This window comes from Uranotaenia lowii, chromosome 3 (assembly GCF_029784155.1).
Source record: "Uranotaenia lowii strain MFRU-FL chromosome 3, ASM2978415v1, whole genome shotgun sequence".
Classification (NCBI taxonomy): Eukaryota; Metazoa; Arthropoda; class Insecta; order Diptera; family Culicidae; genus Uranotaenia; species Uranotaenia lowii.
The window spans coordinates 165,441,434-165,455,748 of NC_073693.1; the positions used below are offsets into that span (position 1 = coordinate 165,441,434).

The window sequence follows — 14,315 nt, forward strand, 5'->3', positions numbered from 1 at the left end:
TGTACCTTCTATAGCTTTCTTTTGAGTGTTTATAACTAATTGACTCGTCAAATCCTACAGATTTCATACGAGGAAAGTTTGGCCGACTGCAAAACGGTATGCTTCCAGGCGGCACTTCTCTACACCAGCAGTAAAGCTGAGCGAAGAATTCGGGTACACACGCTATGCATACCGGTGACGGCTAGTCTTTCGGAGGTCATGTACTCGGCCGATTCGCAGTGCATAGCTGGCCTGTTGGCTAAGATGGCCGTTGATCGTTCTCTAAGTTCCAACCTATCAGACGCCAGAGATGCCTTTATCAATGCCACTGTCGATATCTTCATTGCATTCAAGATCGCACAGAACCTACCGCAGAATTCCGGTTCGATAGTGGCCCCCGAAAATCTGTCGCTGTTACCGTTGTACATTTTGGCTCTGCTGAAGCATGTAAGTTCAAATACTTGATTTCATTTAAGGTAAATTTTGATCTTACCTCGTTTAATTTTCGCTTTCAGACCGCTTTCCGGGTAGGCACCAGTACGCGTCTGGACGATCGGGTGTTTGCGATGGGCGAGATGAAAACGATGCCTCTGGACCAGCTGATCCGGTACGTGTATCCCGACTTTTACGTGTTGGATTGTCTGTTCCATAGCGCTAACCAGGAAAGTAGCATAGATGGAGAGGCACATCTGGTGGAGCCACCTCGGTTACAGCTGTCGGCCGAAAAGTAAGTAGAAAACGTATATGAATTACATTGTGTAGAACTTGGTTCACGAAAGCTTTTTATTGGTGTTGTGTACTCACCTCCTGGTTGTGCTAGCCTAGAAATGCGACCTTTGGGGAATGCTTTTCCCCGAGACTTGTCTGAAGTATGCTATTCACAAATCTTGAAGACGCTACGAATATTAAGTTTAAATCCAAACCTGAAATCTAAATCTTGAGATCAAAATCTAAAATTGATTATAAATCTGACATTTTAATTTGAAATCTGATATTTGACTAAGAATCTTAAATATTTTTAATATCAATTTATTATTGCAGATTCGATTCTCGGTCTATGTTCCTGTTAGATTGTGGCCCTCATATTTTCATCTACGTAGGATCCAACGTGGCGCCTGAAATTCTCAACGACGTTCTAGGTATTTTTTTTAAAATTTAAACAACTTGAAATCCGACTCTTCAAAATAACATTTTTCAAATTCATCAGGTGTGAATGCTGTATCGGAGATTCCGGACTTCTGCATGGAACTGCCCAGCCGGGAAACGCCAGCTAGCGAAGCACTATTTGCATTTATCGACAGCATCAACGAAGAGAAACCGTACTCTAGCTACATTCAAGTTATCAGGTAAGAAAACGACTTCTAACAGAAATTTAAAGAATTGCTAATAATAAAAAAAAAAAATTCGCAGAGATACCAGCCAGTTTCGGTCGCTGTTCAGCGAAAAGTTCGTCGACGATAGAAATCAGAGTTCGTTGTCTTACTACGAATTTTTGCAGCATCTAAGAACGCAGGTAAAATAATGGCCGCGCCTGTCTTAGCGTAGGTAGATAAAGAAAAACCGCAAAACAACCACTATGATCTATTATTTATCGAACGGCGGGGCTAAGCAGGGAAAGGGGTTAAGTTTTACTATTCGTGAAAACAGGACCTTAAGCTTGTAGCAAATTCTGTATCATAATCAACATTTCGAGTAAAAGTTAGCTAAATATTGGTTGTTGAAAGTGTATAAAGTAAAACAACAATAATATATTTAGATAAAACAAATAACTAGAAAACATATAATTAGTAGATGAATCGAGGGAGCTATTCTTCATACTACTTTGACGACTGCAAAATAACAACCTTCAAACGCTAAGAACCACATTTGATGAGCAAATAGGACTGTTTAAATAGAAAACAAATATAACCAATTATAAAAAGAAGCTGTAAAAAATTTAATACTATGTATGAGGCAAGGGTAAAACAAAGAAAAAACGTAATAAAAACCTCTTTACTTGATGCAACATGGTGAGCCCCATATTTTTTTTCGGAACCGATTTAGTGCAAACCAGTAAGCAGCAACTAAACGAATTGTAGATTTTTTAATCGACTTAGATATGTGGGGGAATCCGAAAGCATAGACAGAAACGAATGCACCAATGCTAGTGAACTATTTGTTCTATTCTCATATTCTTAGCTAATCTTAGAATAGAAATCAGATGTTCTAATGTTTTCAAAAACAAATTCATGAGTCAAAAAAGCCAGAAATACTCCAACTTGAAACATGTGTTTTCAAAGCCTCGGCTCTATTTTCTATTTCCATAAAACATTGTAAAGGAAAAAACTTGGTTGTCAGCTTTCACAGCAATTTGTATCGTAAATAATTTCCCCTGTGTAGCTATCCCTTTAGCTTGTGTCAATATCAATATAATATTCTTGTTGTTAGTTAATTCTTAGTCTCTTCGTTTGGTTGGCATTTTGGTGAAACACTTAGAATAGCGGAGGTTTCTCTGCGTAAGAGCCACTTTTGATTGTATTCGAAAAACCTTTCGAAATAAACTGTAGGTATGCAAACAGATGTGCAGGAGTGACAAAGTATTCGTGGGTGTATGTTTGATGAATATGTAAAAAAATCTTATGAAAATATAAGTTATCATGAAATAAAATTGAATTGACCTCAAGCTCAAAGGTATTTTCCTTTGTACGATGACATTATCAGAGTTGAAAATAAAAAAAAGTTAGGGTTCACTGGGTTCTCAGGTGCAATTCTCATATAATACACAACTTAACAAATACTGAAATTTACATTTATCAAAATAACCAAATTAACATTCATAAGGAGGCACCGTGAAGAAGAGGGCCCGAGACCCGATGGTTCGACACCCTGTCCTATTGAAAGGCACGGACGACAGACCCAACGAGGGAGCGCCCTCCGAATGGCAGACAGTGACGCGCAAACACCTTAAGGAGAGAGCTACGAAAACAAACCACAAGTCCAAGAAGCAGCGAAGCCGGGTAAGAGAAACAGGTGAAGCTATCGTAGTTAAGGCGCCAGAAGGTACGTACGCGGACGTGCTTCGTGAGATGCAGACCGACGTAAACCTTGCTGGACTAGGTGAAAACGTGAGGAGGATCCGTCGTACTCATTCCGGTGAGATGATCCTCGAGTTGAAACGAAGTTCAGCAACAAAGAGTGCATCCTTCAAGGTGCTAGCGGAGGAAGTTCTAGGCGAGAAGGCGGAGGTGCGTGCGCTTAGTCACGAAGTAACCATCCGTATCAAAAACCTCGACGAAATTACGACAGAAGATCAAGTCAGGAAAGCGGTAGTCGACCAGTGTACGATCGGCGAAGATCAGATCTAGGCCCGATTGAGACAGGGTCCTCTCAATTCTGGATCACAGGTTGCAATAAGCCGGCGAAGTGTCTTATTTGGTGACCATGTAACTGGCAACCCAAGGTGTCCTGCCTACCAAAAGGCGCTAGCAGCGATACCAAGGGCTTGGAAGTAATCCAAATAAACCTCAACCACTGTTACGAAGCACAACAGCTTCTGCGACAGATAGCGGTGAAAGAGAAGCTAAACACAGCGTTAGTAGCTGAGCCCTTAATGGCACAAATTGGGTGACAGGAAAGTTTCCCATACAAGAAGTGGTCACATCGAATGAGGAAGACTTCGTGATAGCCAAAGTCGATTGAATCAGCAGCTACAGAGCTCCTATGCTCCACCGAGGTAGACCCTGGAGAAATTTAGCGCTACGATGGATAAGATAGTCGAGGTGTTCACAGGTCGAAGCCCCGTTATTATCGCGGGGGATTTCAATGCGTGGGCCTAGGAATGAGGTACTTCTTCGGCAAGGCAATTAAAGAGAATAAAAAGGCATGTTTAAGGAAATTTTGTCTTGATGCCAATGATCGACCATGGGGCGATGCCTACAGGATAGTCATGGCAAAAACCAAAAGCGGTAGCACACCACTTGGAATGTGCTCCAACAAACTGAGGGAAATAACGAGAGAGCTGTTCTCTCATCATTATATCAATAGCTGGCCGCAAGTCCCGTACGACTGGGATACAAGCGAGGAGGAGTTAATATCGTTGGAAGAACTGCGCGACATCGCCAAATCCCTTCAACTGGAAAAGGCTCCGGGTCCAGATGGTATCCCGAACATTGCAGTTAAGGCCGCGATTATGGAATTTCCCGAAATGTTCCGATCGTCACTGCAAATTTGAATAGAGGAAAGAATGTTTCCAGATATTTGGAAACGGCAGAACCTGATTCTGCTGCCCAAACCAGGAAAGCCATTGGGGAACTCAACGGCATACATGCCAATGTGGCTTCTGCATACTGTTGGAAAGGTTCTGGAAAAGGTGATCTTGACTCGTATCCAGCAGTACACCGAGGGCGAAGGCGAGTTGTCCAACAATCAATTATGCTTTCGATAAGGGCGATGCACAGTCGATGCCATTCGAACTGTCATCGAAACGGCTAATGAAGTCAGAATCAAGAAGAGAAGAGGGGATCGTTTTGGTGCGGTAATAACATTGGACGTGCGCAACGCCTTTAATAGTGTCAGCTGGCCAGCGATTGTTTCTTCGCTTATACAAACGAGGATACCGAAATATCTGTGCAAATTAGTGGAAAACTATTTCCAGAACCGCAAGCTGCAGTACATGACGAGCGAAGGCTTTCAGGAAATGGATGTTACAGCTGGAGTAGCGCAAGGGTCGATACTGGGGCGGGTCTGTAGAATATTACGTACGATGAGGTGCTGACATTGAGCCTGCCAGAGGGAGTAAAGTTGGTTGGTTTCGCGGACGACGTCGTGCTACTAGCGACGGGTCACCGTCCAGCTAAGAGCTTGAGAAGTTGTAGAAGCGGTAGAAAGCTGGATGCACTTCAAGGGTTTGATTTCACCGCAAACAAGCAGGATTACAGTTGGATCATGTACTATCGAATCAAAGTGCGAGCTTAAATATGAGCTTAAATATGTGTGCAAGAAGGCGGCAACAGCAACAGCCGCACTAACGAGGATAATGGCGAATAAGTCAAGTATCCGAAGAAGCCAGCGGAGGATAATTTCAAGTGTGGTTTCGTCAATCCTTCGGTATGGAGGGGCGGCTTGGAAATCTGGTCCTAACATCCAGTATAACCAGCAGAAACTGAACAGTGTACAAAGGCGAATGAATTTGCGGGTCATCAGTGCATAGCGCACCGTTTCGTCGGTGGCTGCATGCGTTGTAGCAGGAGTCATGCCCATCTCGGTTTTGTTGGTAAAGGACTCCTAATGCTACGAAACTAGAGCCACGCAAAACGTCAGAACACGAGCCAAAGATAACTCCATAGCCAACTGGCAGCAGATGTGGAACAGCTCAGAAAAAGGAAGGTGGACCCATCGTTAGATCCCAAATATCAAGGAGTGGATGGAGAGAAAGCATGGCGAAGTGGATTTTTACATGACGCAATCCCTGGCTGGTCATGGATGCTTCATGAAGTATCACCACAGGTTCAGACAAGTGGCCTCGCCGGTCTGCCTAACATGCGGTGACGTGGACGAGACACTCGAACGCGTGGTATTCTATTGTCCAAGATTTGAAGAGGAACGCGCCAACATATTCGCCGCCTGCGAACCAGAAACGACAGCGGACAACATGTTGCAGAAGATGTGTGATGACATCAACACATGGCATGCAGTCAGCGATGGGCTCGCCCGGATAATGACTGCTCTGCAAAGGAGTTGGAGACTGACGCTAATTTAGATCGACGTTGGGGATAACGTAACTTTACTTCACTAAGCTGAATGAGTCCGAAGCTATCACAAGCTTACCCCGGCCTGTCAGGGTTACTATCCTGAATTAACGGGGTTAGTTCCTGTGCGCTCGTATGCATGCCACCCTAAATTCCCGCGGAAATGAAGGGTTTTACAATCCGGGTGGGTTGTCGTTCGGATTTCGTGGAAACTAGGCAGTAATGTGTACTGTGATTCGAAGAATAATTATCTCGAGGGGAATAATTGCAATCTTAGTGTGTACCCTAGATGTAATGAAAAGAGATTTTTTTTTGCAATTCGAAAAAAGAGCATCTATGCATTATTTGAAAATATATCGGAACCTACATGAATGCTTGAAACTTCCTGCAAATTACAGGAAAATCTCGTTTCGATTCTACTGGTGAATTTGACAGTTGTTTTCCTGACCTGAAATCGTCCTGTAATTTCATCTGTTGAAAATACAGAACGAAATCGTACCGACCACAAGAGAACAGATTAGGTGTGATACGGTAAAATTCATTCTACGCTTAAATCACTGCTTAAATGTTGCTCAATTTTGTTACGTCATTTTCAGCTAAGTGCGGGAGAATCCCCTCTACATCGGCGTTCATGGTGTACAGGCCAACACCATGAATAGAATTTCACAGTAGGTCGATATGTTTTGGGACCTTTCCTGTGGATGTTGGGTTGGGTTGGTGTCTTTTTTTTTATCTCCATCCGTTTCATCTCGCTCACGTAAGCACGGGGTAGGAAGGGTTAATATGCTCTCTCTTTTGTAACATGCAGAACAAAAAACAGATTTGATTTAGATTTCTACACTATTTTTTTTAAACCCAATAATAAACAAATGTAAAAACTTTTAACCTTTTACGAGCTACATATTCTCTTGATCGGTGATTTACCTGAGTTGATTAATGATTTAATTTTTTTTTTCCTTGTAGGGGAGAGCCCACTGCGACCAGTAATTGATCTATTGTGGTAATTACCCCGCGTTACTATATGCTATCAGGCTCACCTGCACTATGGGTTGAAGTGACAGTTGATTGCTGATTAAGCATTTTATCCCAATCGGGTATGATATCAAAGATGTATGATATAACCTTCTTAGGGCTGATATGCAACCATATGTCTTGTGCGCTTATTAACTTTGCCCCAAGTACACGCTCTCTCCTATTTAGGAGGGCGCAGCAGTTGCATAGAAGATGCTCTGCAGTTTCTTTTTCGAACCCGCAGAACCGACAGTCATCGTATTGAATAATGTTTATCCGTTTTAGATGTTGTTTTGATGGACAATGTCCGGTCAAGAGACCTGTGTAAGTACTTAACTCGTGCTTACTTAGTTTCAACATGTTTTTGGAGAGTCGTGCGCTTGGTTCAATGAATCTTTTCGCCTGAGCTGCTCCCTCTGCTGTTCTCCAGTTGGAGACAATAGTGGTGCTTTCCCAGTTCTTGAGTTCCATATTCAAGGCACTCCTCGATACTCCGCAGAAAGGTTCAGGTCCAATAAACAGGCCCTGAGACCCTTCCCTAGCTAGCTGGTCTGCTTCTTCGTTCCCTAGGATACCGCAGTGGCCTGGAACCCAGAATAAAAATACTCTGTTTCGTATGGCCAGGTTTCTTATTGCAACAATACACTCCCATACTAGCTTGGAGTAACATGTAAATGTACTTAGTGCTCGGAGAGCGGCCTGACTGTCAGAGAATATATAGATACTTGTGTACCTGTACCCTCTTTTCAAACAGGCTAAAGTGCATTCTAGAATTGCTTGAACTTCTGCTTGGAATACTGTTGGCCAGTTTCCCATAGGAATTGAGATCCTGAGTCTAGGTCCGAACACCCCTGCCCCAGTTCTTTTATCCATTTTTGAACCATCAGTAAAGAATTTTATCGATCCGGAAGGAACCGCAGGCCCACCTGACTCCCATACGTCCCTATCGTTGATAGTTACATTGTATGGTATGTCTAGGTTGAAAACGGGCTCCATCCAGTCATCATTCTTTACAATAAGTGAGTTTATTTTAAATATCTTCAGAATTTTTAGGTGTCCTGTAAGATCCCCCTCATAGAGAGTTTTATGTTTGGAGAGTCTCAAGGCACTGCGTTCTGCCTCTAGTTCAATAAATTGATGTAGTGGCAGAATATTTAGTAGTGCATTAAGGGCCTCGTTTGATGTGCTTCGCATGGCGCCAGTTATAGCTAGGGTTGCTATTCTTTGAAGCTTCGCTAGTTTCTTCCGAGCCGTAGCTTGCACAGTTTTGGTCCACCATACTAAAGAAGCATAAGAGATTTTGGGTCTTATTATAGCTGTAAATATCCAATGGATAATTTTCGGCCGTAGTCCCCATTTTTTCCCTACTCCTTTGAGGCAGACCCACAGAGATGCTGTAGCCTTGGCTATAACATGCTCTAATTGTGGGTTCCATGATAGTTTTGAGTCTAGTATGATTCCTAGATATTTCACTTGTGATTCGAAGTTTAGCACTTCCCCATCTAATGTTAGAGGTTTTAGTGCAGTTTTTCGTCTCGTAGTGAATGCTATCACAGTGAAACAAGTTGAGCACCACTGACTTTCAGTGTGTGCTGCTCGGCTAACTTTTACCCAAAACACAAACACGCAAAACCCAAATCTGTAGCAATTATAATTATTTACTTACACACGACGTTTTAAAAACTTAAGCTAGCTTACATAATAACTACTCACGGGCCCGTTTTCCTACTCTAACATCAAACGCACAACAATCATATCACAGCTGCTTGGACGGCACAGGTGTATCACAGCTTTAATTTTCGTATTGCAGTCGTATCCGGTGAACTGGCAACCCTGCCAGGCTTCACTGCTTCGACGGGCGTACCGCAGCTGCCCGGAGCACTTCCGACGACTTCCGGCTCGATCCGGCGGGCTCTCTCTACGTCCGCAGCTTACTTACGCAAAAACGGGACTCGCAAAACCAAGATGGCGAAAATCGAGTCCCGAAAAGCGTATTTCTCAGCTCCCAAAAACGACCTGCCGATTGTTACTTTTGGATTCATATAAACTACTTTTCAGCACAGTAATTTGGCTACTCACCCGCTAGGGGTCGCTTTCTTCCGGCACCTCCAATTCCCAACGTCGGATGGGTGAATCCCAGGGCAGCAGTTCCGTGCGTACTCTGTAAGGTCGAAAGTGTCTTAACACCATTTGTAGGAGGGGATTTTCAATTTGCTTCACTCACCCTACTACCTGGTTTGCGCTGCTTCAAATGTTCTTTCGCGCTCTACTTCTCTCAGCACAACGCTAACATCAACCTACGATGAGAGGCGAGTTTTTAGATAAAACACAAAATGAATCCTTACTGCTTTACCGTTGCTTCCGCACAGGTTGAATCTTGTCGGTGCTGGCTCGGTCGATGCTGCTACGTGTCGCTCACAATCAGTTGTCTGGGATTTGGAGGAATCTCAATTGGTTTATCTGATCCGATTAAAGTGATCGCGCTGTCTCACCTTTTCACTGAGCAAATCCGGTATATCGTCCTTGATTGGCTTCGGTTCCGGTACTCCAATGATAGCAGGCACTTTTTATTCACCGCGATGGCGAATCTAACCGCTTAACCGTTTTCTTGTTCTGGTTGCTTGTTGATGATTGTGGTTGATCGTTGCTCTTTGTTTATGTTGTTTTCTCCACGTGCGCGTTTGACGGCTACACTCTTATTTCTATACACTCATTCTTTGGTATGTTTTTTACTCACATGGTAGGACTACACGCTCAAAATAAAATAGCTACACAAACTTAATTATAATGCTACAACAGTAGTTTTGGAAGGGTTTATATTCAATCCCTCTTCCCTGCACCAGAATAGTGCGAAGTTTAGCGCAGATTGCATTCTATTTGACAACACGTTCTCATATTTTCCCCGAACTATTATAACTACGTCATCTGCAAAGCCAATAACTTCGAATCCCATAGATACAAGTTTGTTTAGGAGGTCATCCACGATCAGTGACCACAACAACGGAGATAGAACCCCACCTTGGGGACATCCCTTCGTTGGAGTGGCACTGATTGTAAGTCCTCCCAAGCTTGCATAAATGGTTCTATTTATTAGCATGGCACTAGTCCAGTCAACAATTGCTGTGTGGCACCCTCGTCTTTTCATAGCTGATTCGATTGAGTTGTGAGATGCGTTGTCGAATGCACCTTCAATGTCTAGAAAAGAAGCAAGTGCTATTTCTTTTGCCTCAATGGTCTTTTCTAGTTTTTGTGTTAAGGTATGTAGGGCCGTAACCGTAGACATCCCTTTTTTGTAAGCGAACTGAAAATTGTTCAGTTTACTTAAGCTAAGATACTGCGATTTAATGTGCTCGTCAAGTATCTTCTCCATTATTTTCAAGATAATGGATGTCAGACTGATAGGTCTGAATGCCTTTGGTTGGGTTTTATCTTTTTTCCCTGGTTTTGGGATAAAGATAACACGCACCTTTCTCCACTGTGTGGGAATATGACAAAGTGTCATACTGGCGACGAACATCTCAACCAAGGCAGGTGTTACCATTTGGTTTGCTTGCTGTATTTGGATTGGTATAATCCCATCTTCACCAGCAGCTTTAAATGGCTCGAATGTACTTATTGCCCAGTTAACCATTGACGGTGTAAAGATTGCGCGCGATTTGCGAAGAGCATCATCACGTCTGACATTCCGATTGTGTTGTTCAGCCGGAGTGTCCTTAATCTCTAGACCTTCGATGGATTCTGGGAAATGAGTACTCAGCAGTAATTGAAGCGTTTCTTTCGGGTCTGAAGTGAACTCCCCGTTATTTTTCTTCAATTGACCCAGTCCATTTGAGTGTTCTTTAGATAGAACTTTCTGGAGCCTGGCAGCTTCTGGCGTAGATTGAATGGTATCACACATGTGTCTCCAACTACTCCTTTTAGCTTTTCTAATGTGTTTGTTGTACTCAGTTAGGGACTTACGATAGTCATCCCAGTTTGAGTCAGCTTTTGCTTTGTTGAAAAGTCTCCTTGTTGTTTTCCTTAACTTTTCGAGTTGTCTGTTCCACCTCTAGCTGCTTTGTTGTTCGTATTTTCACATCCAACAAAGGTTTGCAAGCTTCAAGTGTGTGTTTGTAGAGACTCCAGTTGGTGTTCCTGGGGTCTCTATAAACGTCCCTGATTATTTCCCCTCCCACTATATCGAATGTAATATGTCTGTGATCAGACAGTGATTCTTCATCCGATACCTCCCAGTTTTTTATTTTTCCTAGGAGTAGTGGTGTACATAGAGTAAGGTCGAGGACTTCTTGTCTGTTCGTCGTTACAAACGTAGGTTTGCTTCCCTCATTACAAATTTCAATATTGTTTTGTGAAAGAAACTCTAATAAGGACTCACCTCTAGTGTTGATATCTGTACTTCCCCACAGCGTGTGATGTGCGTTAGCGTCGCAGCATATGAGAAACTGCTGGTTAAGTGCCCGGCATTTTCTCATATATTCTACTACCATCGGTGGGGGTATATCGGTGCTATCTCCGGGAAAATACGCTGAAGCTACACTCACCGTGTGCTTACCTTTCGGTGTTGGTACTTCTATCCGTATAGCCGTGATGTCTCCGTCGATAAATTCTGAAAAGGGAGTAAATTTAATTCTTTTGTTAACTAGTAAAGCAGCCCTCGGGTGAGCGCTTCGTTCGTCGTAGAGAATCTTACCATTAGGCGTATAAAGCCCTTGTACCTTACCCTTGTTAATCCAAGGTTCCTGGATAAAGGCAAGGTCCAGGTTTTCGGAGACGAATCTTCTCAGTAGTGTACTCGAGGCTCCCACAGCGTGGTGAAGATTCGCCTGAACACACTTTAAGGTGTTCATTTCTGTGGTTTTTTGCCCAGGGAGGTGGGGCAAGACACCGGCTTTTTGCCATTTGCATATGTTTGTTTGTCCCGTCTCGGTTTACTCCATGTGCTTTGGGTTGTTGGAGCTGTTTTGGCAGCTTTGAATTTGATATTTGCAGGTTTGTTAGAGGTATCTTTATCTCTAGAACTGCTCTTTCCACTCGGGCCTGGTTTTTGTTGATCTTGTTCCATGGTAAGGCCCAAGTCCAACGTGCCAGTCCCTTCCGGTAAACGATTCGCACAGGATTTACTGAGGCTATCTACCTCTTTCTCGCTGATCCCGGGGTCTGGTCCCTGGTCCATAGATTGGCCCTGGTCCTTTGACTCCGGTTCATTGAGATCGAGAGTTGCCACAGTATCTCCTTTACTTATCGACTCTCCTTCTATGGAATTGACCTGATCTATTGCCGACTGGTCCTTTACAAGGCCCTGTCTAGGCAGCCCAGGTCGTTGAGCAATTCTTTTGATGTTGCTACCTGTTTCAACCCTGCTTTCAATCCTCCGGTTTACTTTCCAGATTTTACTGGAACCAAAACCGTAGTAGATCACGAAATTTCTTTTCTCCAGCTCCTTCATTGAAATCTCGTCTACAGTGAAGACCACTTCGAGAGCTTCGTTCCGTTTTTGGACATCGTAAAATCTCCAGCTTTCGGTGCTCAACTCTTCGTTTTGGCTTTCGATTGTAGCCTGAACTGTACCGATATCGTCCTCGGCAGCTCCAGGTAGATGAGCCTTCAGGATCTCTGATCTGGGAATTTGATTGTCCCCGACAGCCATTAGCTCTGCACCTGTCCACGGCTTCATTGATGGTATGACTTTTTTTAGCCAGTCCGATGTGGCCTGGTCAAGACAAGTCACTACCATGAACCCAGATTTGAATGAGCATTGTGCGAATTTCGGTTTCAGTCTCTCAAGCCTTTGGCCAAGAACTGCCTTTTTTATCGCCTGCTGTATCATTTTGAGTTGTTCCGTCGTCAACTGTGTGACCGGGTAGTTTTTAGCGAGTATGCCTACCCTAACAGAACTGGCTACCTCTTTGTAAGAAGGCCTTTTCTTGTTTTCACCCGATCTCACTGGGTGGTTGGCCCCATAAGATCGTCCATTTGACGTTTTGTTCTGTGTCCGAGTTTGTTTTTGCTCTTTCGGGTCTTGTCGTTTTGTTGGGGCGTTTGGCCCCTTAGCTCTTTTGGCCTTCGACTTTTCCGCACTACATGAGGCATCCTTGTCCCCACTGCGGGCCCGTTTTGCACTTTTGGCAGGGGGTGTAGATTTCGCAGTAGTTAATAGGCGCATTGCCTCTACATATGGCACGTTTTTCGCGATGAGCTTTCTTAGTCGTCTCTTCGCCGCACCACTAAGTTGCCGTGTATCAAGGTTTTTCGGTTTGATCGGCGTTTGCATCTCCTTGATGGTGACATTAACCCCATCGTCATTGCTCTCGTCATCTCCTTCCGCGGGCGAATCTAAAGCGGAGGAGGAAATGGATGGCACTCCTGTGAAAGACTCGTTTGAGAGCTGTGCTACGAGTTCACTTTCGTTCGTATCCATGGTTTCCGGCTGAGACGAGCAGTCGGCACTCGTATTGTTTTGATTTTGTTTGTTTGTGTACATATTTGATCCCACGAGTTGCTAGGGAAGTAACGGTCAGCCGTGTCAGTGCCCTGCTATGACACAGTAAGGGCTGTATACTGTGGGGTGCGCCCTGGTGCCCCACAGGTTCCGTTAGCGACTGAGATTCCCTCCAGCCATACATCCTATCGTCACGGTGCCTTAGGATTGGGGCACCTCCTCACTTGGCTATTGTCGGTTTGACAACATTGCCCGGGCTTCGCCGCCAGCTGCGTATAGACTTTTAGCTGGCTGTCATTTGTGATCATATGACTCGTGGAGGCGTGAGGTAGGAGCGAGTGAGGACCAGAATTATGTTTGTCATTCCTTCCAGATTGTCAACTCACCATTTGAAGCCCAAATGATTTAATAATTCAGGTGTTCGATTTTTAAGTTCCTATTTGAAAGAAGAAGTTTTGAAAGAGTGTAAACAAAAACGGCGTGCTTCACAGATGCACTTTGGACCTAATTACCTTTTTTATCCTCCGTGGTTTAATGGTAACTTGTGTTTTTGGGTTTGTTATTATAATCCCATCCTTTCTCTTGTTACCGATAGTTAGCAGCAGCCGTCTGATCCACTACTCTTGCAGTATATGAGGTCATCCAAAATTTTTGGGTTCCCTGTTACTTTTTGCAAGGTATCTACTCAATTTCCTACGCGACTTTATGTGTAGAATGAAAATCACTTGATTTTTGAAGATTGCAAAAACATCAAGTTATAAATGAGAGTCAATTTTTTGAAATTTACATTTCTTTGAATTTCAAACACAAAAAGGTATTTTAATTTGTTTTTAATCATGCATGCATTGCCAGGTACGGTGTAACAACATGTTCGATTTTCCCATTGAAGAAGTTTCAACTCCAATTTCGACAGCCGCACAAGTTGCAGGTAGGCACTTTTGTTTGCCCTTTAAATGGATATCTTTTTTTGGTATTTCAATTCTGACTGCTTCAGGGATAGGCAGGGGGATGTAACCTTATCGCCTGCACAGAATTGTACCGAACATCTGGTTGGCTAAAAATAACTTCCATTTCCGCATGCCCAATTTCCGCTCTTCTCCAGCTTCCAGCGTACGTCGCATCGTCGTCGTCGGTTGTCAATAAGCAGCGACGAGTTCCTG

At 43.6% G+C, this 14,315-nt stretch overlaps 1 protein-coding gene across 2 annotated transcripts in view; it reads left to right on the forward strand.

Annotated features, from left to right (window-relative positions):
- Positions 1-2,641, forward strand: part of LOC129758060 (protein transport protein Sec24A) — a 56,726-nt gene extending 54,085 nt beyond the window's left edge. For both annotated transcript variants that reach the window (XM_055755486.1, XM_055755487.1), the window contains exons 11-15: positions 61-426; positions 495-706; positions 1,021-1,118; positions 1,187-1,325; positions 1,390-2,641. In XM_055755486.1, the coding sequence (XP_055611461.1) occupies positions 61-426; positions 495-706; positions 1,021-1,118; positions 1,187-1,325; positions 1,390-1,501 (927 nt within the window). In that variant the 3' untranslated portion in view covers positions 1,502-2,641. The remainder of the gene's footprint in view (positions 1-60; positions 427-494; positions 707-1,020; positions 1,119-1,186; positions 1,326-1,389) is intronic.
- Positions 2,642-14,315: the final 11,674 nt, after the last annotated feature.